This window comes from Larimichthys crocea, chromosome X (genome assembly GCF_000972845.2).
Source record: "Larimichthys crocea isolate SSNF chromosome X, L_crocea_2.0, whole genome shotgun sequence".
NCBI lineage: Eukaryota > Metazoa > Chordata > Actinopteri > Sciaenidae > Larimichthys > Larimichthys crocea.
The window spans coordinates 28972471-28998229 of NC_040020.1; the positions used below are offsets into that span (position 1 = coordinate 28972471).

The 25759-nt window shown below is 38.8% G+C and overlaps 3 protein-coding genes across 6 annotated transcripts; 2 read left to right on the top strand and 1 right to left on the bottom strand.

Moving 5' to 3' along the window:
- Positions 1-1185: 1185 nt before the first annotated feature.
- Positions 1186-15731, bottom strand: aplf (aprataxin and PNKP like factor). Of its 2 annotated transcripts, none has more exons than XM_019254773.2 (11): positions 15541-15731; positions 15158-15266; positions 14055-14126; positions 11849-12012; positions 11113-11305; positions 9676-9808; positions 7783-7976; positions 7271-7581; positions 6232-6357; positions 5358-5404; positions 1186-2553 (listed from the first exon to the last, which is right to left on the bottom strand). In XM_019254773.2, the coding sequence occupies exons 2-11, from the start codon at positions 15248-15250 to the stop codon at positions 2345-2347; spliced, it is 1542 nt and encodes a 513-aa protein (XP_019110318.2). In that variant the 5' UTR covers positions 15251-15266; positions 15541-15731; the 3' UTR covers positions 1186-2344. The 2 variants fall into 2 exon arrangements, with proteins under 2 accessions (XP_019110318.2, XP_019110317.2); XM_019254772.2 differs by having other exon boundaries at positions 15460-15731.
- fbxo48 (F-box protein 48) lies at positions 15159-18438 on the top strand. Of its 3 annotated transcripts, none has more exons than XM_027283295.1 (3): positions 15159-15269; positions 17244-17574; positions 18026-18438. In XM_027283295.1, the coding sequence occupies exons 2-3, from the start codon at positions 17275-17277 to the stop codon at positions 18185-18187; spliced, it is 462 nt and encodes a 153-aa protein (XP_027139096.1). In that variant the 5' UTR covers positions 15159-15269; positions 17244-17274; the 3' UTR covers positions 18188-18438. The 3 variants fall into 3 exon arrangements, with proteins under 3 accessions (XP_027139096.1, XP_010728632.2, XP_019110316.1); XM_010730330.3 differs by lacking the exon at positions 15159-15269 and adding an exon at positions 15781-16061; XM_019254771.2 differs by lacking the exon at positions 15159-15269 and adding an exon at positions 16068-16238.
- Positions 18439-19491: 1053 nt separating this feature from the next.
- On the top strand, positions 19492-25098 carry cnrip1a (cannabinoid receptor interacting protein 1a). Its single transcript, XM_010730329.3, has 3 exons — positions 19492-19783; positions 21065-21209; positions 21815-25098. Exons 1-3 carry the CDS (start codon positions 19605-19607, stop codon positions 21977-21979), a joined length of 489 nt encoding a protein of 162 aa, XP_010728631.1. The 5' UTR covers positions 19492-19604; the 3' UTR covers positions 21980-25098.
- Positions 25099-25759: the final 661 nt, after the last annotated feature.

Below are 25759 nucleotides of genomic sequence, written 5' to 3' on the forward strand. Positions count from 1 at the left end.
TTTGTATGGTATTTATCATGATGTTGGATTTCTCCAGAATCACTTACCCCACTTTCAAGTAAAGGTACTAATAACCCAGAAAAACACTATCATACTACTGACCAAGTAATATGACTGGACAAGAATATTTCCTTGAGTGCTGATACAAAACATCACTGGGACTTTGAACTACTTGAACTGTTCTAATAACTGGTACATTAACATTACATCATCATTCATAGATTGTAATAAACTTTGCACCACAAAAATAAACATATTTCTACAAGTAGTTTAAAAAGGATCAACCATTTACTGCTGTTAGAAACTGAATATGATTAGCTGATAATAAACCTGATCAGCCACGGTCAGTAATCAATAAACAACCTTTAATCCAACCAATAACTAATGTCAGACAACCTCATCATACCTAACAGTTAACTAGTGTTTCTATAGTGATAAAAAAAAACTTAAACATATGAGCAGTTTAAATTAAACTAAAGCTCCCTGTGCTGTTCTGGGAAAATATTACACCAAACTCCCTTTAAGAAATACAGTATGACATTTTAACAATTCAGTACGTCAGTAAAAACGCATTACTCAGAGATAAAAGGACATCATATGTCGACAGGCTTCTACTTCAAACAATATAATCCTCAAAGATAAACTGTATAACTGGTTTTCCTGCTTCCTGTTTGGTGCTTTTATCCGAATGTCAAGACGATAAAAAGACTGACGTTTCTACCAAAGCGAATGTCTCAGTACAGTTGCAGTACAATGTAGTGTTTTAAAAATAAAAAACAAATCACAATCTGTCACTTATTAGTAAAAAACTAATAAATAACACTTGTAGAACTGTTTGTAATGTATAAAAGCGATATCATACTCTAGGTTGCATGCTATGATTAACTTCGACTTCAACACAGATGTGCTGTTATTCAGTACAATGTCACCATTAAAGTGATATTGCTTATATGAATCACATACATGGAACAAGACTATAACTTCAAACAAGAGCAAATTTATTTAAAAAAAATTAATAGAATAGATAGATGAATGTGAATTTTTGTTTTTTTCAATTGATAAATACCTCAAATGTATTGAGTGTGGTGTGTGTGTGTGTGTGTGTGTACACTGTCAGGGGTAACGGGCACCTTCTAAAGATCTCACTGCAACCTCACAACACCATAAATTCAAGACAGGACACGCTTTGTTTTCATCAGATGTAATTGAACAATGTAAGAAAAACAGTTTAAAAATTACAAGTGCTCTACTCCTAAAACTCCTTAATTATACATATTTACACGGACAGAATCAATCTGACAAAAAAAAAAAAAAAAATGGAGCTTCATCTGGAATAAAATCTAAACAAAGAAATATCTTCCTTTATTCAGCTTGAATTATTTGTGCCCCTTGTTGTGTTTCATGTTGCCATGACAACACCTGTGGAGCCACCTGACAGCTTGTGCAGGTTGGCAGCTGGAAGCAAATGTTTAATAAACATGACCTCAGAAATGTTTAAATGGGATGTGAGTAAATGGACGAGAGGCCGCGGAGATGACACCGAGGTGATGAGAGCTCAAAGTGCTGCTTCAATTCTCACTTTCTGTTTAGAGATTTGATAAAACCCAGAGTTTAACAGCAGACTGAGAGACGCTCAGACTTGGTTTTCTAATCCACGTGAGACGGACGGTGTTTGGATCTGGTTTCAATGCTCATATTTGGTTTTATTTGAGGTGACACAACATATAAAAAGGTGCAAAAAAGGTTCCTGTATTCAGGAAAGGTTTGCTGAACTGAAAGGTAGAAGGGTCAGTTTCTGAATTTCGTAGTGTCCCGTTTACATTCACAATCCAGCCTAAAACGCTCTGACTGGCACGAGTTGTTTTTCCACAATCTGTCAATGAGCACAACATCAGACTTACTTGTATAGCTTTCCTTCACGTAGCTTCACATTTAAAAAAAAATGTCAGAAATGGCAACTTCACCTGAGAAACCATCCAGTACTGTAATATGACACTGGAGAAGAGGCGGTGGTGGCTGTTTCTTTCTCTGACATTTGTTGTGCTGAACACATGACAGTTCACCTACACCTGACTCAGATTACAAGATTTCTGAGCTGATTGGTCTCTGCTGACGTTATCTGATAATTAAAAGGCATTAAAAGCCAAGATTTTAAGATTAAGAAGAAAGCCTGTCAGTGTGTACCCGTAAACGCCGGCAGTACACTCAGATCTTCAGTGTGTTTTGGACTTCTTCACACTTGTGCGTCACTCTCCGGGTGATTTAGTCTCATTAGAGTGGTGTGTCTCTGCACCTGCTACAGCTTAACAACAAACAACAACAACAGCAAAAAAGGGAGCCATGTCTACTTCCTCCTCTTCACAAAGGCCTTTGCTTCTTTCTGCAGTCGTTTGACGTCCTCCTTACCGCTGTCATCGGAGTCGGGAGGGATGTAGTCTGAGTCATCACCCACGTCCTCGCTGTCATCATTAATGAAGCTGTCATCTTCCAAGTCCTCATCTTCATCTTCATCATCAGCAGGGGTCTTTTTGGGGATGGTACGTGTAGTGTAGGCTGCAGAAGCATAAACAGTGTGAACGGGATTAGATGTCATTATAATCCAGTCACAAGAGACAAAAGGCTTAAAACAAGTTCATGAGTATGTATTGATTTCTGGAGTGCAATTTAAATCAGCAGCTTGACTTGTACTTCAATAGATTTTTGGATTACTTTTCTACGTTTGTTATGAAGGAGACAAGAGGAGGTTTGACATTTAAAATGAGGTTTGCTGCCGTCACTGAGCAGCATGTGTTTGGTTGTGTTTGTTGTTTAAGCAGCATGGTATCTAAAGATTTTCACCAACTAATTACTTTTTAGGCGTCTTGCAACTACCACAACAACTTTTGAATGAGTTACCATGAGGATTAATTATTTGCTGAACTGTCCAAATGATGCCAAAGTGTGATCCATAAACAAATCTTTGAAACTTACAATACCTTTACTGTGCCGTTTAAAAAGACGCTTTAAAAAGATGGTTTGGCACTTAGAAGAGGAAACTTGTGCAAGCCAAAGAATTTCCTGAACTGAGAGGAGCGGAAGTAAAGATCCAAGCTACGCAGGAACAGACTTTGTGTCTGTTGGTCTCCCCTAATTTAACAGTTTGCTCTCATCCACTAAAATGATATCCAGACTTCAGGCTTTACAGATTGTATTATTATAGATTAATATAAAAAAAAAAGAATTATTGACCCCATGAATGAGGATTGTTCAGCATTGGACGAGGTTCACTACCTCCAACTTCTAGTTTTTAAATGTTTTTAATAAAAAAAAAATGAAACACTAAATATGTAATAATAATGCTAAACTAGTCAAATGCATACATACAGTCAAATAACTGCTTTGGGTAAATGTCTTAATTTAGATATAAACTGTAACACGGATTGTATTTCTTTAGTTTCATTCAGAAATTGTCATTTAGCGGTTACAAAGGACAGCAGTGTTTCCAGAGCCATCCGTGTGGAGGAAATAAACAGTGTCATCATCTCTGTGTGTCTTCTTCCTGTGAGTATAAACAACAGTCGAGGCGAGACACTGTCTTTAATCAGGAGACAACTGAGGCAATGACGCAGCATAAATAAGTGTTGACAAAATGTCAAACGAAGCATCAAAATGATTATTTTGCTCTCAGGAGCAAAACGTTTATCATCAGTGCCGAGGAGTTTCTTGTTAAATGGTGTGGTGTTTTTGGGTCAACAAGGGCATTTTTCTTCTACATAAGAGGCAACAAGACGCTCTTGTGACAGTTTGAGTGTGTGTCAGGTGAAGGTTGAGGCTGTTGTTGATGTTGTTGCACGGCCATTTTGACGTGTTTTTCCTTCATTCCAGAGATTCACTGGTTTTAGTTCATTTTAGCTCAATGTCAAAGTTGCATTGAGTTGACACCAATGACACTTCTTAGACAGATAGCTTGCCGTTGGCGGTCTAATCTGCATAAACAGACATCTGTGTCTCCAGACTAGAATATCCTGACAATAACACCTGCATGAATAAAAACATTCTTTTTGACTATTTCTGAGCGTATAGTATTTGTGGTGTTATCTTGGGGTTTAAATTTTATCCAGCAGGATGAGTTGGGCAGAAAGTGAGAACGACTCAGGCACTTCTGATGAACTTTGAGTGTATCTAATTCTCCTTGGTCAAGAGTCAATAAATAATACAGCATAAGACATCAGAGGCTCCTGAACACTTTCTTCCTTCCTGACCTCACCATTGACCTTTGACTTCAGCAACTTCTCCACAACAAATCTAAATATTAGCAAAGACCATTGCAGACCTGAGGCAGGCCGAATGACGCCTGGGTGCTTGAATAAACCATCTGTAATGGCACATACCTGTCAATAAAGCGGTTATGCTGTTAATTATACATACATGTAACTTTAACCCTTAATATCATCTGAACAAGTGAGTTGAAGAAAATTCACCCCCCTCACAGTTGTCATGGACGAGGAAATTAGCTATAGAGACCAAAATCGTTGGCTGAACCAGGCTGCACACATTTTATGGAGATTTATAGAGACTGACTCACTTCTGCAGCCTGTCTCAAGTAAAAAAGTTTTTTTTTTTTTTCTTGTAAATATAAACTCATTCTGAATTTGACACGTTACATAAAAGTTGGGACAGGATCATGTTTACCACCATGTTACATCACCTCATTAACAACATCCAGTGAGTGTTTGAACTGAAGTTTTGAAAGTGAAATTCTTTCTCATCCTTGTTTGATATATGACTTCAGTTGCTCGGGTCAGTTGTCGTATTTTACACTTCATAAAGCACCATGCAATGGGAGACAAGTCCTTGACCGCAGGTAGGCCGGTGGAATACCCGCACTATTTTACGACAAAGCCACGCTGCTGTAACACGGCCAGAATGTGTCTTGGCATCACTTGCTGAAATAAGAAGCGAGTCTTGATAGCAGCAACAGCAACATCGCTTCTTTGGATTCAGGGATCTACAGTTTTAATATTGTTAAGACCTGGCCTCATTCATGGTCAGTCCTGAAGTGAAGATTTGACAACAGCTTCATTTTTCAGCTGCTGTATTGCGCTAATGTTTGGTTATTATGGTAGGTATGGCAGGAAAACAAAAATGAAGAAAAATGAACCTGTCATAAAATAATGAAAAACACATGTTCAATAACTCATGAGTCATTTTAAAAAGGCTGTATTAAATGTGTATAACCTGACCTCAGTTAATGACTTCTTCCTGCATTTTAATTAAATTGACATCAAGACATTTTCTTTGTCATTTGTCAGAGCAGAAAATGAGTCTGCTGATTAGAAACTCAACCAATTTCAAAGGGATGAAGAGAAACAGCCTACCTGGTCTCTTTGTGTGTTTGTATTCTTTCCTGTGAAGAGGATTTTTCCTGTGAGGGAAAAAAAAAGTCAGTCATGTTTGTATTCTTTTTTCAATAATAAACAAGATGAATAAATGAGACGAACATCTCTTCCAGTGAAGAGTGGCTCCCTCAAATGGACCCTGCCACCGATCACAGATTCACCATGGCAAGTAGAGTGGCTTAGCCACACAACCCCTGTTAATAACCACTTTTTAAATCATGGCTGTGTCAAGAATGTCACTCTGTTTATGAATTATCTGGTGTGTTGCTGGGAGACAGGGGTATGCCTGCCAGCCTTTTCTCCTGACACCATTCACAGACCCCCCAGGAAGCACAGCAGGCCTAAAACCATGCCCATGCCAGGACCAGAGCCAGAGTTGAAATGACCTTTGGCCTCCTGAAGGCACGCTTTCAGTGTCTTCACAAATTAAGGGTCAGCCCTTTGAGGGCATGTGACATTACTGTGGCTTGTGCCGTCCTCCACAATGTGGCCTTATTGAATGGAAATTAATGATCACAAATGTTTAAATGATGACAGTTATGTGATAACAATGTGTAGTGGGCAGTGGAATAACTATTGGTTTCCGTTTGTGGTGACTTCTGACTGAGATAGGATGAGATTAAATAGATCCTGAACTTAGCCTGGTCTGGAGCAGGCTAGCTCCACAGAATAAATCTCCATGGTAACTTATACCATAACTTATCCTACTGCCCCCTATCCTGCTTTTGTGCAACCGGATCACAGATAAGTTGAGCAAGGATAGCCAAGATATCCTGTTTAATTCCTCATCCTAGTTTTGTGCAATTCCCATCAAGCCTTCCAATCACTCTGGGGATAATAATGACTGTCTGACCTGTAGCAATCAGTGCCGTAGGGGCACTCAGGTCGGTCTGCTTCCTCCGTCTCTTCCTCCTCTTCCTCCTCCTCGTAGTCGGTGTCACCGGGGTGACTGCACTCCTGGAAATGGATCGGGTTCTTCCTGCGAAAAACAAACATGGAGGTAATCTCACATCTTCAGTCTGCTGGTGGATAAACATGTCAGAGACGCTACACACAAAGCATTTCTGCAGGATGTTTTCCTGCTGATCCTTTAGTTAAACCACAGCAGCCAGACTGAAGCAGACTGTTCTTTTAGAGATGCATTAATACTGAGAACGAAGAGCTATAATTTGAGCAACAACATGGCAACATTTTGTTAGCATGTCAAGTCAAACAGATCGTCTGAAAGTGGGAATTATAGCCTGAAATACAATAAAATCATGGAAAAATAATTACAGTACTTGACATGTTGTCACTTCAAGAATGAGCAGTTCACATTTCGCAGATGAATGAACGCAGGAATGCAGAGTCTAGGAATGGGACAAGATTTTTACAAGTGTTCTGAGTAGTATTGACCATTCATGTTGGAGCAGGCTTGTGTTGCATGCAGGTAAACACTCATTGTGTGGAGCAAATACAATGGAGCTGAATGGACTTTACATTTGGATAATAATCACCAAGCTTGTTTCAGGTGGTACACAGCAGTAACACTTTAAAATAATGCTCACTGGTATTTTATCTGTCAGTTTGGAAGATTTGCATTTTTTTATTGAAGTTATGTAAGAAAACCTTTTTAAAAAATCATGTTTTACCTTTAATCTTTTTGGAAATGATCTTTTATCTTAAATTTGAGAGGGAATGCCTCTGAAGCAAGAAGCAGAGAGCATCAGGCAGCTACTTAAAGAAGATTTTGAACCCAATTCAGTTTTTGGCTCTCTTCATGTTCAAGTGCACTTCATCTCATCTTCGTTGGAAAATGAGTCACATCAAAGCGAGAGCCTTTTGGCAGGCCCTGAAATAAACTCCCAGATACCCTTTAACTTCTGAAGAAGCTCAGCTTGAGGTAAACATACCTGTAGCAGTCCTTCCCATAAGGACATGGCGTTCTGAGATTAGGTTTGACAGAGCCTGGCACAGAGCCACCGTTTGACCCGACAGACTCAGCTCGTTGGGTTGTTTGTCGTCTGTTTTTCAACTTCTTGTCCTCATTCTCGGGTTGCGTGCTTTCATACGGCTGCGTCATGGTGTTTATCTGAGCTGTAGAAGTCCCCCCTCCTCTTTCTTCCTCCTCCACCTCCATGGTGAAGCTGTCAGACTCGTCGCTCACCTCAGACCTGTTAGATTCAGTCTGTAGACGAACCGTGGGCCGCTCTGACGGAACATTCTGGAAGTCAACAGAAACCGACAAACAAAAAGAAGTTCACTTCAGTTTAAATAGTCTATAAAGACAGCATGAAGATATTTTTGGGTACTCACTGAAAAGGCAGTAAGTTTACAGGTAAGACTGAAAAAGGCACAGCCTGAAGGTCTAATTCCTTGACACACAATAACAGCCACTGACTACTCGCTCACAGTTGCACTCAACTGTTTTAGATGGGGCTGCTTTTTCTTCTTCTTCTTCTTCTTCAACATGCATCTTCCTTCTCCTCTTCTTTGGCATTTCCTCCTCGCTGACCTCTGCCTCCTCAGGTGAGGAAGCCTTTGCAGGTTTGTCTGCTGTCCGTTTAGTGCTGGTTGACGCCGCTGCAGCTCCTTTACTTCTCTTCACAGCTGATTGAACTACAACAGGAAGGAAAATGTAATTTTTAGATGATTACACAGGAACTCCAGCCACAGTATCAGATTGGTATTGGTATCTGCAGATACTCCAGGTTGCTGTGTCGGTATCATGAAATGAGAAGGTTGTATGGAGCTGATACACAAATCTGTTTTTATGTTTTTGGACTTATGTGAAATAATTTTAATAAAGGCACAACAGGACACTTCTTTATTTAAGCAGTCACATGACAAAAAGACTCACACAGCCGTAACTACAGCCGTAAGAAAAATGTAGTCAAGTAAACAGTCAAGTAGTGGAGTATCACAAAATACCAAAGTAATAATTACTTTTCCACACTGCCAACTTTCAGACTGATGTTTCTGCCTTTCTTGAACTCTGAAATCTTTCTTCTGAAAGTCTCTCTTTAGGAAACTGGAACTTTTCCATCCATCCACTCAGCCCAGTTTAAAGTTAGCTCTTAAGTAAATAGATGATCGGAGAAACTGTAAGTCCAGACAGCAGAGCTGTCTGCCTTCCTTTAGAGTAAATATTAGAGAACAGCAGCACTGAGGGGAAAACAGTGGCTGTTTATTACCATCAAACACATGCACAGACTGCTACAATTATCAAGGATGATATCCAGACAAAGGCAGTTTTCCATTTATTCTCTTGTTAACTTTTCTATTGATGAAACTGATGCCTTCAGACTATGTGGCGGTCGGGTTTAACGGCTATTTAAGGTCAACCAACGTCTGCAGCGTTCAGGTGGCAGCTCTGCACAATGTCACCTTAAAACAGACTCATTCCTTCAGCAGATATTTTGTGGACTAGTGCAGCACGCAGGACTTGAACTGACAATGTACCAGGGCAGCTGTGAACCCTCACCAACATCATCGGCAAGTTTGATTTTCTGGCTTCAAAACTGACCAAAAAAAAAAAGTTTATCAGGATTTCAAGACTAACCCCAGATGATCAGTTCGCTCCTTGTGTTTAAAGGTCCAGTGCATCAGATTAAGTGGGCTCTATTTATGTTTTTATTAGTGTATATTCCCCTAAAAGTAAGAAGAACTTCTTCAAGAACACCGAATCTAGTCTCACACAAGGAAGGAGAGGGTGAGTTGAGGGGGCTGTAATCAGCAGCTACACAACTAGAAGTCACTACAGCCCTCATTCTGATCCTTTAAGCTTTTTTTCCCCAACTTGATAAAAGTGTAAATTTAATGTATTGCACATGTAACTTGTTCCACATGAACTCTCAACTGTGCGACCTGCGACTCTGTTCTTTGACCAAAGACTGAAATATCAACTCATCCCTTGTGGCTCAACGTCTGCATGGGAATTTCAACGTTCACCATCAGCGAAAAGACACACAGGTAACTGAGAATCTCAGGACATTCTATTAAATACCTCAACAGTTTGTTATTATATTTCTTGTTAGCAAGAGGAACGAACTTCTCTTCTCAAATTCTTGACTTACTACTCATGTTGGTGGTTGTAATAATGATACTTCAAAAGTTTCTGAAAGACAGCTTTCACTGTCTGAACAAAAACATACACACGCACTTTCTCATATTCATATGGACAACTTTAACTTAAACTTCTACCTAAAACACTGGACATTTTTAATCCCTGGGTACAAATACACGAAGACAGACACATGGAAAAAAAAGCAATAAATCTATTTCTACTGCAGCAAGACAGAAAACATGAACACTCTACCTTTTGGGCTGGAGGAAGAGGAAGGATGTGCAGCTGCCACCATCATCCACGCAGGTAAAACTCTTCTCTTGGGTTCAGATGGAGTGACTTCACTTTGGTCATCCTCCATTTCTTTGGGTTGTGCACAGTCTCCCTACATGAAACAAAACGTTCCTCAGTTGTATTCGGTGGGTTCAACAGAGCTCGTTTGAATGAAACAGCTGCCTGACGCTGCTGAGATTAACAAAAATTAAAGTTTAAAGGTGAGAACGGTGTTTCCATCGGTGTATTTGGATACAGATTTTGAAGGATTAGAAAAGTTCGACAGAAATGGAAATTTCCAAGTTTCAACTCAGAAATTTCAACTGGAAACCACAGATGAAGTCAGCTTTATGAGGTGGACACAACACACCAGAGTTCAGTAAAGAAAAGATCTTATTTATTGGACTCGATCCATTGACCAAATCCCCATGATCAGCTCAGAACATTTTGAATAATATGAAAAATACTGATGCAGGGCAGCTTTAGGAAACTACTTGATATATTTAAGATCAGTTTAGACCAAAGATTTGCAACAAGACAAGTTGAAACTTGCAAATACTTGCAATGGGTCGTTCTGCAACGTTCTGCCAGTTTACATCAATCCCACTAGGCGAGACGTGTGCCGGGTCTTTTTTGCATCATTTGTAGCAAAAAACATGAAAGAAGGTAGTGATGCTGAGTTGCATTTGCATTTCTAGTATAGATGAAACGATGAACAAACAAAAATAATTGTCTTTTTCGTCCAAAACTTACGCCATTTTCACCAGCTGACAGTTTGACTGGTTGACGATGCTAAAAGCTGATTGGCTGTCGTGATGTGACATGCTTTACATTATAAAACCAGCCACTGGAGATTTGACAAGTGGAGTTGCAATGGCATAAGTTGGTTTGAATCAAGAGACGGGTCAGTTGACACCGTAGCAATATTTGAAAACAATTCAAAAACGTGAATCTTTGTTCTGTAACGGGCTTACAGGCCCAGTTATTGTCCTTTTGTCACATGAAGAGATGAAATTAGAACTGTGCGATATAGATGAAATACATTTTCTGGAAAACTGATCGTGAAACTGTTTGATAACCTGCAAGGCATGTCTGTTTTGTGATGGCCCTGTGAATTAAATGCCTGAAAAGTACTTTGTGATGTAAATCCTGTAAATTTAATATTACCACAAAGCAGCCCTGCAATGTTTCCAGAAATGAAACGCAACCAGTCATATTAAACGGACAGGTGACCACAACATTTCTGATAGTTTACAAAACTGACATCAGATCACCTAACTTTTTAAAATGTTTAAATTGTGAAGACTTCTTGCCAACAGAAGCTCGGACCCTACCTGGACAAAGATCGACATGATAGAACTTTCTCAGCTCAAAACAGCGCTGCACTTCGGCTGATTTAGATGTGAGTCTACAAACCTTATTTAAACTTCTGTCTGGACTGTCAGTGTCGTCTTGGTTTGACAGAGCTGCTGCTGTGGGCTCCTCATCGGGGGGAGTCTGTCCAAAGTCCTGTCTGATAGGAGGAGGTGGTTCCACATCTGGCTTGTGAGAAACAGGAAGTCCTTCTTCTTCTCCTTCTTCTTCCTCTTCTTCAATCATCTGACTGTTTCTAGGGGAATATTTGACAAAATATATCTGAACAATAGAAGTTAAAACTCCTCAACAGATATTAGAGAATTTCTTAAGTGAAACAATTAATGTGTCAGAAATTCAAACTTGTGAAACGTTAATGCTGTTTCGGTATGAATTTTACATGAGTTTCGGCTGGTTTGAACAGTATTAACATTTGCTCGAGTGTCCTCTCCTGCCTGTTTGATCTAAACTTCAAACAGAAAGCTTGTATCAGGACAAAGAAGGCGCAACTCATGGATAAAAGATAACCAAAGCCCAAAGACTACATAAATTAACATTCTCCCTAATGGTGGCTTTTAATTGAGTCAACAGATAACCCTCAAACCAAACCCCATTCAACTCCACGCAGTCTGCTCTGCAAAGATAAAAGATAGGACTTTAATTAAACAGTGGAGAGCAGCCTCTTCCGCCCTGATTGAATTATTTACGGAGACGTTGGGGTGAAATTGCATGATTCATATCTTGATCTTGACACACAGCATTAACATGGAAAGGAGTATTTTTCTGACATCTTAAGCACCTGGGAGTTTGGTCTTCTGCACCCACGGCCATCACCTTGTAGATGTACTGCCCCGGCAGCAGAGAGAACAGGTCTCCATGATGAAGAGGGTACCAGGAATCTCTCTGCAGAGGTCGAGGGTCGTCGGTCAGGGATGACTGAACAAAGCACGGGTTCACGTGGGTCTAAAGATCAGAACAACAAAAAGAAAAACCATTAAACTCCAGTAAGGATTCTACAAAGTGGCTATAATTTATATTATTATAATAAGAGTGAATGACAACGTGACAGTGTGCTGGGTGTCTGAGTTTTATAGTGAGTTTCAGCTCATTGTTTATCTGTATGGACACAACTTTACTGCTGTGGTGCACTCGCAGCGCTCTTATAGCATTGTTCAACGACCAGACCATGACGATAATGATCTGTAATCACACAGTGTGTTGGGGTCACTTCTCCACATGACCTCTGTCTAATAGGTCTGTAGTGATTTATGTAATTTTACACCTGGAACAATTATTTGAAATCTATGGATGATTATTCTTTTATGCCCACAGCCCTGCAGCAAGAAACTGCCACAAGAGGGACGAAAAAAACTTGACAGCATTCAGATTTTCTCCATTTAATGATGCAGGTATGACGATTAAAGCTCTGATGTTGTCTGAGCGCCTCGGGCTGCTCTGTGAAGAATATCCTGTGAAATCAAGAGATCACGTCACTGATACGATTTATTATACATGGATGAAGTGTTGTGACTGTGAAGCGTTAATAATTTTCTGAGATGACGATTTCGAGACGTGCTGATGCATTAACAACCCTTCAAGTCAATTAAACACAAATGATAATTAACTGAGGTCGGTGTGATTTATGTTTTCTAACACACCTCCATCTGACTTCTGCTGCTGCACTGACTCCATCACATAAATATCAGTGTATTGAATGTATTTGATTACAGAAACTAATGAATGATACTCTTGAAACAGTAGCGTTTAGGGAGTACTACAGCGACCACATGTTTGGAAATTATATGCATATTTTGTAATGTTATTTTAATTATACCTCAAATATTTGCTTCAATCAGCCTCTACAGACTGCAGTGTGCTGTAGTTTTCCTGTTTCTACCCTCCAGAGAACCAAATACCAAAACACCTGTCAGTTAAAAAAACAAAAATCCACTACAGCACCATGATACACCTGTGTCTTCAGCTTCTATGACAAAATGTCAAAACATTGTAAGTGTTACATAGGCAGTATTTCTTGCAGGGCTATAACCTTAGATCACAGGTTCCCAACCATTTTCCTTTTCTATCTTTCGAGTAAACTGATCACTTAAAGATTACAGCACAACACTTTTACGTACTACTTGCATAGAAACAAGTGACGGGGGGTTGTAGAGGGGGCTAGATTTAGCATGTCTAGTTGTTGGTAGTGCAAGGAGAGGAGGTACTCTCTGAAGAGCTGGGTCTTCAGGTGTTTTCATAAGGTAGAGAGGGATGCCTCTGATCTGGTTCCACCAACGGGCAACAACAGACAAGAAAGGTTTGGATTACCCTGAGTGTACGGGAGGCAGAGCCAGGCGTTGTTCATTGGAAGAGCACAACAGTCATGAGGCAACATATGCCTGTATAAGGGCATTTAAGTAAGTGGCTGCAGAACCAGAGACTTTGTAGAATTTGTAAAAAAAAACAAAACGTATTTTTTCTGAAAAAAAGAAGTTGTGTATTATCTAAATGTGCACAGGTAATAAAATTTTGATTAAAAAAAAAGTCATAAAAGAAATGAAAGAATAGACCCCATGCACTCTGAATTGCTCACAGCCAAATTATACACTCAATTTATTTTATTATTCTATTAATTAAAGTTTTTTATAATTGTCAATTATAATGACTGTTTAAATAAATTATATTAAATTTCCAAACAGATTTTTCTTATTAACAAGGTCTCTATCAGCTGATTTTCATTAGCTGCTTGAGCTTTCTGCTAGAATGAAAATGACCTTAAATCAACCAGATGACTATAGATGACAGTAGTTTGATAGTTTGGATGGACTATCTCACAGACAGAGAGCCATGCAGAGTAGACAAATATATAAATATTATAAATAAAGGTATTTTAACTTTAAAAACTGGTTGGCTGGGATAAGGGTCACCAGTAAGCTGATGGTCATGAAATAATGAATGATGTTTAAATCTTCATAAAGACTAAAAACAGTCCAAGTGGGAGGACGTACAGGTTTAAGACGCAGCTCTCCGTTCAGGTTCTCCAGCAGCCCGTGATGTCTGGACACTCTCTTATCATTGACCTGAGAACAGGTGTGGAAAAACAAAACATGACAAGAGCTTCAGTCCAAATTTAGATATGATCTGAGGTAAAAAGAGAACAAAGAAAAAACATTGCAAAAACCAGCCCGAATTTCAAACGTCCTGACATTTCCTCTTGTGCCACATTCGACTTGACCAACAATTTGTTCAATCACAAGTTAAAGTATTAACACTTGGATGACAGTCATTATGGACATTCATGGTCTCCAGATGATGCACCATAATGACTTTGCCGATGGAAAGTGAAGACGATAACAAACGCAGGGTGATTTCAAAATTTTGTACAAAAACTATATACTTCAGAGCATTCATGTTGTAAATGATATATTTATAACCTAATTTCACCTGGAATTTTGTGGAATTATCATATTATCTGATTTAAAATCTATATTTATGATATAAATCACACTTTGCATGTTTCAACTACTTCTAACTAGTGTGTGTACCAGAAGTTTAATAATTTGGACGGAATATCTTACAGACAGAGAGAGTAAAATCAAGTTTATCTTTTAGTAGCTGAGATTCTTCAAAATCTCTGAAAAAAGTAGCAATAACTAGAAAATCTAGTACACCTTGTTCCACCAGACCAGCTGCCTCCACGTTATCAGTGTGACAGAGTCCTCCAGTGGTTCAGAGGAAGACCTGCAGTTCAGCTGTAGCTCACATGTAAGCTTTAATGCACAGTATAACATATAACAACATAACGTATCAAAATGTAGTCCTAACACCATTAGCCTATTATTTTAGTTTGTATTGTTACCATGGAGGAAACATTCCTAAATAAAGTTTATTCAAATGAACACAAACAAATATATTCATAAATAACCCATATAAAAACCCATAATATGATCAATATATGCAATATATATTACACGTATGGCAAATTCAAGAGTTATGTCTAACATAAATAATTAAGAAATAAACAAGAATATGTAATATGTGTTAAATTTAATAAAAGCAACATGTAATCAAGCACAAACTGTGGCACCACAATGTATGAAGGAGGACTAACCCGCAGGAAAGGTCCCCTGCCCACCACGGTCTCCCCGGGCGGCAGGTGGATGGGATCCCCGCCGTCCACCGGAACGAGGTCGAAGTCGGACATCTGTTCACTGGAGGCACTGGTAGAAAAATACACAACAACACAAACCTTTACTGTTGAGCTGAAGGAAGTCTGAAAGCTACACATGATTTATTTGGCGTCACAGAGCCTCTCTGTGTTCATTCAGCTGCTGTCTGACTGTTGAAACAGACACGAAAGCTCAGCTAAACTCACAACCAGCCGTGCAGCAGTTCACTTTTACTTCTGCCTACCTGCTCTGGTGGCGAAATGTATAATTATTTATGTGTGAGGGCTAAAACTCAAAGCAGCAGGACAGAAAGAAAAGCACGCACAACTTTTTTTTAGCTGTCAGCGACACAATTCAAAACTTCCGGGATGCAGCGGAGCATGCGCAGTTGCACAGTTCCTAAGATTTGTGGCCTGCCGACAGTCCTGAATTATTTCAATTTAAAAAATGTGTAATACGTTAAATTAGATTAATTTTAAGACGGTTTATTAATAAGCACTGTTTAATTCGGCGTGCATGCAATATACAGTACATTCACGATTTCGCACTAATCCGTGGTCGTCGTGTGGTGTTTTCTATTGCTAAATGTTGGGTACGAACGAAAATGAAAACACCGTGAGTCGTATATTTAATACGGTGATTACATTATTATTTATAACAGGCTACAGTGACTTATTAGCTGTTAATTAATGAGGTATTAGTGAATTAAAACGGTTTGTTGGCCGTTTAAAGGGCGTGTGACCGCTGCGCATGCGCACTTCATCGAAAACACGGTGTGTGTGTAAACAACCGTTGAGACATTTAAACAGTCAGCTGTGAGAGAGGCACGAAGCGACCGCGCTGTCGGTAAGAAACACTCATTTAAACCGCACATTTCATCGTCTTTTACTCAAATATAGTGGTAGACATTTACTACCCGCTTCCCCCTGCAATGTGAGCGGTATTTGGCCTGAAATCTGCCAAAGACCGGAGGGTTTTCAGTCGTTGTAAGCTAACCACGGTGCTGCTGGTGCCGGGGCGGAGGTGAGACTCGTGTAGCTGAACGTGACTCCGAGCTGGTTTTATTTCAGTGAGATTCACACTTTAATGGAGAAATTAAAAGCGTTGGTTCACCCGCAAACCCTAAAGGGAAACAAATACTGTGAGTTTAAACTGACTGCTGTGATTCTGTCCTCTTTAATGACCTAGAAATGCGTTGATTTGAGTTGTTTATGTGGCCAGCCTTCAACCATGACACCCATGAATGGGATATAAAGTAACAACATGCAGTATTATAATAATAAAAGAAATTGTGTGAAGGAAAATGTGTTCAAATGCAGATTCATTACTAATATCTGCAGATTTACAGTATAGTGATTTATAGTAACTGAAATATAGTGAGTCAATGTCTGTATCACAAGTAGTGTATTTTTACTGGGTGATGAACAGGCTTTTTACACTTATTATGCCTGTGTGACTGAGCTGAAGGCCGGATTAGAGAGATGGATACACAGATCAGTTTCAGTTTCAGGTTTATTTGTCATGAGTAAGCTAACACAGGGTCAACAATACAATGAAATTTGTTGGACAAGAGGAATCGGTCAGCTCAGCATAAGAGCACTAGATAGTGTAACAGCACTACACATAGGATAAAAATAAGCAAAGTAAGCATTGAGCAGAGAGGTTGTGCATTTGCGTCATGACTTGTGGTACAAAATGTCCAGGAAAACAGTGCGACTAAGTATGAAATATCAGGAATATGCTTGAAAGTAAACTTTTCAACTGAGAAGAATTATGTTGCTGCTATTGGAGAAATACATGTTAGAATAAAATTTAATATCTGACAAAGAAATCAATAAAGATATGTAATTATTGGTGAAAAAAGGTGGTTTGCTGCTCAGCTAAATACAGTATCTCCTCCAAACTAACAGTTTTATAGGCGTTCCTCTGCCATTTCATCTTTAAAGTGTCTGTCAGATTCAGAGTTATTATGTTATCATTTCTTTGAATTTGCGATTCGATATCTTTAATCACTCTGTTTTTTTCCAGGCCGTTTCAAACTGTTGGACACTGAGCTATTATGCAGCATGACCCCACGAGGACCTCGCCTGTGTTTTTTCTCTGTGAAAGAAGACCCACCCTGACATCCACCTGTGACACCACACCTCAAAACTTTGCCGAAACCCTGCCGGCAGAAATGAGCGTGAAGATCTTTGGTGAGCTGGATGCAGAGAGTCTGTGCAGCGCCTCACGGACCTGCAAGCTGTGGCATGACATCATTGACGAGAGCGACCAGCTGTGGAGGAGGCAGTGTCTGCTGGTCAGAGCCGTCTGTCAGAGGGAGGTCGACAGCGACAGGGGAAACGGCCTGTCCTGGAAGGTGGGTCCACTTTTAAGAAAAACACCCACGGAAACCCAACTATTACAAACAATCACAAAAATAGTAGAAAGATATCAAAATATATGCATTTCATATTAAGCATTTAATTTTAGGAATTTATATTACAGCCACATTACATAGAAAATTGACATTTGGATAGATAGTTTATTTCGAACATGTGCAGGAAACACAACAAAGAACTGAACTGAAAAACATGTGTAGTTATTATGAGTATATTATTTAGGATAAAAAATATAGCAAGTCGGTAGCAACAACAAAGAAAAATGATGTAAGACAAGACAAGTATAAGATGTCAGACGAGACTGTATGCTTTAATTGATCGGTGTATTGATTTAATTGATTTATTTTGAATTTACAAAATGTAAAGAGTGACTGAGAAAAGGTTTAAACTTCATTCAAACTCTCACTGCGTCCTGTTTCCTCTCTGTAGGTCACTCTAGTGAGGAACTACACGAGAAGCTGTTTAAAAAAAGACTGGCTGAGAGGTCGATACAGCCACGTGAGGTCAGCGGAGGAGCTGAGCGGCAGGAAGATGGCGCCGCTGGATGCCGAGACCTGGGGAGAGATCCTACAGGCCGAACTGGACAGATGATGGCAATGTCTGCTGCCACATATTTTAATTGCACCTCAAGCACCACTGAGTGTCTGATTTTTAACTCTAATATATCTTTTTTTTAACTTTTGTGTTTTATGCCAATACACACAACCGATTGTACATATATTTTTTTAAGAAAAAAAAGGATAATGGAGAAACATTACTGGCTGAAATGAATTGTTAAAAGTAAGCATTTCTCATTGCTGTGATGTAAATATGGCTGAGATGCAATAAATCAAATGTTTTTTTGAAGCTTTTGATTCAGTTTTTATTGACACCATGTCGGAGGGAACTCCATATGTTTTACCATTATTTTTGATGCTGTATTAAGAAGTGTTGGAGTGTAGTGGTACAGGATATTGTAAGGTGTTTCTCTTCTTGTGTCTGCCCATGCAACTTATGGCTTCAAAACCTATTACTCTCTTCACACTGGAAGACACACCACAGCAAAGATGCAATATGCACAACAACAAAAATACAGTGGTGAAACAGCACTTGGAGCTTTTTTTAATAACTTTCTAACAAAAACTCGTCTTGTCTTTGTGTCATGTTAAAGTCTCTGTAAAACCATCTTTCAGTGTCAAACAGAACATAGCAGGCTTCTCCAAAGAAGAAGAGAAGAGTAGATCTTAATTTTCAGTGTTGCATGTATATACCATATTTTGCAATATTGTAGTTTTTCAGATTTTTCAGATATATTAACAAAGGAAAAGAAGGTAGTGCAGAAAGAAGACAAAACTATACAGCAGTCAGAGGTGGACAGTGAAAAGTTTAATATATCCTTAAATTATGGAGAAAAAACACACAGATGATGTCTACTCATGTCAACCTCCAATACATTTACATTTCTTGAGTAAATATACTTAGTTATTCATTACAAGGACTGTAACAAATGGTTCATTTTTATTATGTATTATTCTGGCATGTCGTTTAGTTTTAAATAATTAATTGATTGATCCACAAAACCTTCAGGAGTCTAATTACAAAATTACTTAATTTTTCATCATTTTTAATCTTAATCTTTCAATCCATGGACATTTCTTTTTTGACCAGTTATTGCAGCTCTACCCTGTATGGTTTAATAATCCCAAACAGACGCTGGTTCTCCAGTGGGAATATTTGTTGTTTTTCTTTTTATGTAAAATATCTTTGAGGTTTAGATTTTTGGTTGGACGAAAGAAGCATTTTGAAACAGGCTTTGTGAAATTATTATTTTTTTCCACAACAATTGATTAATTGGGTAAATAATCGGTTATTTTCCCCTACAATTGGGCTTTTACTTTGAAATACGTAAGCGGAAGGCCCGTGCTGTCCAGCTTGACACTGGTCCCTCCTCAGCATCACCGCATCATCCGCCGCCTTCGCCCCCGATACGGGACTAAAATTGACCCCGTAAAACACAAAACCCGGGACAATGGACGACGTTCCTCCCATCATCAACATCTCCATCTCGCTGCGGATCCAGCCCAATGAGGGACCCGTGTTTTTTAAGGTGGACGGGACCAGGTTCGGCCAGAGCCGGACCATCAAACTGCTCACAGGGTCCAAATACAAGATCGAGGTGGTGCTGAAGCCTGGAAACGTCGAGGCCACGTAAGAAGGGATTTAATTTAAAAAAACGTTTTTCTTATTTTCTTCATTATGAGGTCAGATACTGTGGTTCATCTGCAGCAGGAGGCATGCAAGCAGAGCGTGCATGTCCTTTTATTCAGTCCTTGAAATGGAAAAGGCCACACGGCTATAAGAATAAGATGCATCATTAGTAATAATTAACATTTATAAAGAGAAAGTAAAGCAGTAATGATCGTGCATCGTTAGTGGCTCCGTGGCCTTCCTCCTGCAGCCTGCAGGCCTGCGGCATCAGATATCCGCCTGAATAAATCATGTGTGGGTCAAGTGTGATGTGTGTTTTCATCGCTGGTGGTGACAGAAAGCGTCGTTTGTTTGCTTATGCACAAACGGACACAAACAGTACATGTCGGCTCTGTAGGATTAGTTGAGGTGGAGTCAGTGTGTCGAGCAGGGCGGGGTCCATATGATCAAACACAGCCTCAATGACAGGACGAGACATCTGCGAAACCAAATGCACAAGACCGTAAAATGTGAAATATAAGTAGAAATATAACAAAGGTAAGCTGAGATAGAATAAATATCAGACTGAAATAGAAGTAAAACTGATGATCTGCAGAGTTTTTAGGATGGACTGATAATTACATTTATTTTTAGCCCATAGCCTGACAAGTGTAATGTCTATAAATATCATAGTTTATATTGCACTTTAGTGGTGCAAATTTCTTAATTTTAAATGTGTTGGCAGCTCTTGAGGTCCACTTGGAGGTCTGGGAGCCGTGCTGGTACCAGCTTTGCCCTGTTGGTAATCCAGTCTGAGTGAGTCCTCTGTAAACCTGTTTAATTCAGGTGCAGGTTCAGTTTACTCTGTCTTCTGAAGGACACACCTTATGGGAAGTTACTTATTACTTATTGAAAAGGTAATTGCATTACTTTACTAGTTACTCATTAACAGAAGTACATCACTTAATTGTGCTTAGCCTAATTCTGTCAAGGATGCCTTACACCAACCCCAAAGCCTTTAAATGAGCAACCAGGCTACAGTTTGGAGGTCTTTTCTGATCATCAGAAGCTGACTGCACACAGCACTGCAGAGGTCCGGTCCCCAAAGTGATCCAGACGGTTCAGACATGATGCTTTTGTCCAAAGTGACGTGGAAATAAGCTACAAACCAAACCACGGCCACAATTCCACCCGCCACCAGTTGTGCAGGTCCATGCAGGTGTCCAGGTGTATAGGTCCAGGTGCAGGTGTATAGCTTAAATAAAGCATCAAAAAACGTCCTTCTCTTTCTCTTCCTCACAGCACCATGAACATCGGAGGCATCACCTTCCCTCTGGAGCAGCAGTCCAGAGACGAGGAGTCGGTGGTTTATCACGCTTTGTATGACACTGAGGGTGTCCCGCACACCAAGAGTGGAGACCGGCAACCTGTACAAGTCAGTATGGAGGTAAGATAACAGAGTCACAGTGACCTTTGATGAGGCATCTCATGGCTGTTGCTATGAAGAAATGCAGAAATCTGACTCAGCGGTGGAAAGCATTTGATATTTTTAACTAGGGGTATACCGATACCAATACCAGTATCGGAAATACCTCTGATATAAAATGCTATATTGGGTATCAGCGAGTATGCAAGTTAATGCACCGATCCAGTTTCACGCAATTTATTGGCACCAAAATGCGACCCGTTCGCCATTTTGTTTCCTGTTCTGACTCTGATTGGCTTACCCTGATATTATTACCATAATCTCAAGCAAAAGAGAGAACACATTGGCCAAAGTACAATCTCAGAACCCATCAGATCAAGTTAACCTTTTAAGTGTTTTAACAATGGATCTGCATCCATATGCAATATTTTCCACTGGAATATCCCACCAGTAAAACAGTGACTTGTATTAGGATTAACAGCTATTAATTTTTGAACACACTTGTATTTTATCGGTACTCTGAATTGGTGGATATGCAAAGTTCAGGTATTGGAATTGGTAAAACTGGTAACCAGAACCATCTTTTTTGCTGCATTGCTGGTAACAATGATCTTCTTTCTGTCCAGTTTAACAAAGCAGGAACGTTTGAGACAGTCTGGCAGGCGAAATACTATAACTACTACAAGAGGGAGCACTGCCAGTTCGGCAATAAATTCAGCAGCATCGACTACGAATGCAAGCCCAACGAGACGCGGACCCTCATGTGGATCAACAAGGAGGCGTTCAACTGAGTCAGCTCATCCTTCCACTGTCCACACTCCAAATACCAAGCAGAGGACATCATATGTACCAGGACTAACTTTGAACATCAGCATCACAATAAAAGGACAGCCTTATCTTAAAGGCGGGCATCAAGTCAGCGAGGGTCTGGTATTTGTGTTAAGAAAACAGCTGTTTGCTATGCTGGTCTTTAAGGGGGTTTTGTTTTAAAGCTGCACTCAGCAATGGTGCTTTCTGACAGCTTCACATGCCAGCAAAAGTGAATAGTTTGAAAAGCATTAGCTAATATTCAGAAATCCTACACAGTGATGCAAGTTAACTGCACACAGCACGCATAAAGATGTTTTATATCGAAGGAAACTAAAAGGGCAGAAAAGGGAAAAGATCTGAAGTGCTGTTTTCTCTAAAGGGAACACTCGTGTATCTGTGTTTTGCTCCCAAGTTTCAATTCACCCCGTACTGTGTGGGAGGATACCTTTTAGTGATCAAACATCAAGAGAAGCTCCACATTAATAGTTTTGAGTGTAGCTTCAAAGCAGCATCGTGTAGGGAAAGGAACAATTGGACATTTTGTGAAATAGATTTGTGTGCCATTTTACTCACAGTCAGACGAGAATAATATTAATATAAATTTCATCTCAGTGTGTTTAGAGATATTTCTAGGATGTGTTTAGCTTAGCTCAAAGACTGGAGGCAGGGGATTTCTGACCTCAGCCTGATACCGGTTTCAAATTAGCTATCAAGAATGCTAAGGACTACGCTGTAATGAAAACCATGACAATAATAATGTTTTTATCATTTATGCATGAGATTTCTTACTCAGGTCCCAATGGGGTCGCAGTGCAGCTGTGGGACTTCAGAGATACACAAAATTAACTCCCATACTTGCATCATAAATCATAACTTATGCCACCTGTCATGCCAACATCTTATTGGTTGTGGAAACTGCAACACCTGACAAACTGAATCTGCAACTATATATTTTTAATGTTGTTTACTATCTGGCTGTAATGATGTAATGTTTACCTTGCGGGCAGCCAATATTTAGTTCCAGTATTTCCTTAGCCACCGCCCTGGCCTGGACTTGACATACAGGAAGAGCAGACAATTTGACTTTCCCCCTAGGAAATGCTATCTGACCAAATCAGGTGCAGAGTGCAGAGAAAAATAGATTATTTCCAGTAAATATAATTCTGTAATCTGTAATCTGTCTCATAGTGTGCTGGGTTTATTTAGCAGTACAGTTAAGACACAACCCAAATCTGACAACCCTACTGGAGGAATAAGTCCTAAAACCCAAAGATTGGTCAGCATTTTTCTCTGTTTTTTGTTAGACGCCTGAAATAAGGTCTATGCTGATACATATTTATAAGATTTTCATGTTTTATTCTTAGAAATAAAACACATCAGTAAATCTGTACTGGACACACAGATTTGAAATTTATATCAATCTTCTCGTCTCACTCTGAAGAAGAAAGTGTAAACTCCAAAACTGTTTCTTTAAGGTAGACATAAAAAGAAGCCTTCAAGTTATAAGCACTACCCCTCGATAATTAAATTTATCGCAGCACAAGTTGGGAGGTACTGGGCGCACATGGTGTTAGCTGAAGACCAGGATGGAAGACACCTGTGGATAGAGGAAGTATTTTACCTTATTTATTAAATGTGTGGATGTGACTATGAGAGAGAAGAGACAGTGTATGTATGTATGTGTCATATCATTTTCATCATCAGTTTTGACTTTTCTTATGTGTTATGTATGTTGTGTTATTTAATGGAACCCAAAAGACAAACACTGTATAAACTGGTAGCAGTAAGGAAATGTTACATTCCTGGCCAATTTCAGATGTTCACATTAAAAATATGTGAGTTTGGTGAAGGAAAATGTTTCAACGATGTAAAACAAATTAGCAAATATCTTGTTTCAGATCTTCAACAACCATACAGGTAAAAATCTGTCAAGAAGAGAAAACAGACAGAAATGTAGAGGGAAGTTAAGAAAAAGAGATTTTCTAAAGAAGAACAAATCCCATGAAAAGACCAAAACCAACAATGTGTTAGTCTGACTTCTTGTGTGCAGTTATCAATTCCAGACGCATTGGTTCCAACTGGTGGCGAAATCTTTAAAAACACCTCACAAATATAAAACTTCACTAGTGAAACAAAACTCAGTAATTTATATCAACAGCTACTCGCTGTAGTTTTCTAAATAATGCATTTGTTTGGGACTATTTTCAGTGGCAGATAAACACACATTTGGTGGTGTGGGGAGTATTATATAGTATATATATAGTATACAATGTTAGTAGACACATTCACTTCTGGTTTTGGTGTTTTAATAGGATTTGTTGACAATAAGAAAAATATATCATCAGACTTCTCCTTTAAGGCTTCAAACATCTTCAAACATCTTTCTGCTGAAAACGGATTTCTTCTGTCTTCTGTCTGAGACATGGTGCTTATCGCAGGCTAAAAGCTTCATTTTATGTTACATTTGTGCCGCAGCGGGTGTTTTCCTTCTGTTTTTTCCCCTGAAGTGCATGGCTGGATTTATTTTGCCAAATATTTGTTTGTTTGTTTGTTTTGTTAGAATATCTCAATGCCTAAACCTTGCTGTTTTGTTATGTATAGAACATAAGGGTATAAAGTGTCTTTGTGAATAAAACAGTGCTCTGAACAAATATTATCACACAATAATAGTTATTATAAATGTGAATATTTCAATTTTTGCAGCAGTGGAGAAAGTATAAACATCCTTTTTACTAAAGTAAAAGTAGCAATATCACACAGTGAAAATACCTTGTTATAAGTGAAAGTCCTTCACTGAAAATAATACACAATGTAAAGGTGCACCTCACGTATATGGAAAATAAAAGCACCTCTCTGCCCCTGTAAGTGTACTGTTACATATAATATTATTAGATTACCGTTACTGATGTATTTATGTATAATTAGCATTTTGCAGTTGTAAATCTCATTTTAAATAATTGATAACAGACTGTTTGGTAGTTTAGTTTGTAACAATTCATCATATTTTAGAAGATCATCAAGTTTTCCATGTGAAAACTGAATTTGTAAAAACTATAGCTGCCAAATAAATGTAATGCAGTAAAAAGTATCCCTCTGAAAAGTACCTTGAATATTTATTTATGTATTGTACCAGAGTAAATATACTTAGTTACATTCAACCACTGGAACTGTACAGTTTTAAACCCTAACATGTTAGAGAGTCATGCTCTATTTCTTGCTATATTCATTAATGATCTCACATATAAATATTAAGATTTTAAAAGCACAACATTAAACACATTATGTAAGTACATAGTATAAATGTACTCTTATGTCAGCACAAACAGGGGTTAGCTTAGCAGTTATTTCAGTAGAAAACAGGATTCTGCTGTAATGAAAACATGAGGATTGATGCTTTTATTGGTGATCAATGATTTGATCCCCTCAGCAGCATGAGCCTCAGAGACAGAGAGAAAACCTGGAACCAGAGATTGTGTGTGTTTAAGATGATGGATCACTCTTTGTATAGAGGAATTAGAAAAAAAATAATAAGACCCTCAAAATAATAAGAAATAATAAGTATATAGTAATGCATTATACTACAATATAGAAATATTAATACAATAATAAATAACAATAACAAAAATAATAATCATGTGCATGATACCACAGTAACAACAATATCAAATAGAAATATCATTAGAGATATAAAAACAATGTAAAATGTGTGTATTACACTAACATCAAAATATTGCACAATTCCATTCATGCCCTCACTGATG

What these genes read in the sequence shown, in the direction of transcription:
- cnrip1a (XM_010730329.3), top strand. Translation starts at nt 19,605, where the DNA reads ATGGACGACGTTCCTCCCATCATCAACATCTCCATCTCGCTGCGGATC. An exon ending in CCTGGAAACGTCGAGGCCAC is followed by an intron (nt 19,784 to 21,064) that starts GTAAGAAGGGAT and finishes TCTTCCTCACAG; the next exon opens with CACCATGAACATCGGAGGCA. An exon ending in CTGTACAAGTCAGTATGGAG is followed by an intron (nt 21,210 to 21,814) that starts GTAAGATAACAG and finishes CTTTCTGTCCAG; the next exon opens with TTTAACAAAGCAGGAACGTT.
- fbxo48 (XM_027283295.1), top strand. Translation starts at nt 17,275, where the DNA reads ATGCAGCATGACCCCACGAGGACCTCGCCTGTGTTTTTTCTCTGTGAA. An exon ending in GAAACGGCCTGTCCTGGAAG is followed by an intron (nt 17,575 to 18,025) that starts GTGGGTCCACTT and finishes TCCTCTCTGTAG; the next exon opens with GTCACTCTAGTGAGGAACTA.
- aplf (XM_019254773.2), bottom strand. Translation starts at nt 15,250, where the DNA reads ATGTCCGACTTCGACCTCGTTCCGGTGGACGGCGGGGATCCCATCCAC. An exon ending in CTCTTCCTCCAGCCCAAAAG is followed by an intron (nt 7,977 to 9,675) that starts GTAGAGTGTTCA and finishes TTCCTGTTGTAG; the next exon opens with TTCAATCAGCTGTGAAGAGA. An exon ending in TATGGGAAGGACTGCTACAG is followed by an intron (nt 6,358 to 7,270) that starts GTATGTTTACCT and finishes TGTTTTTCGCAG; the next exon opens with GAAGAACCCGATCCATTTCC.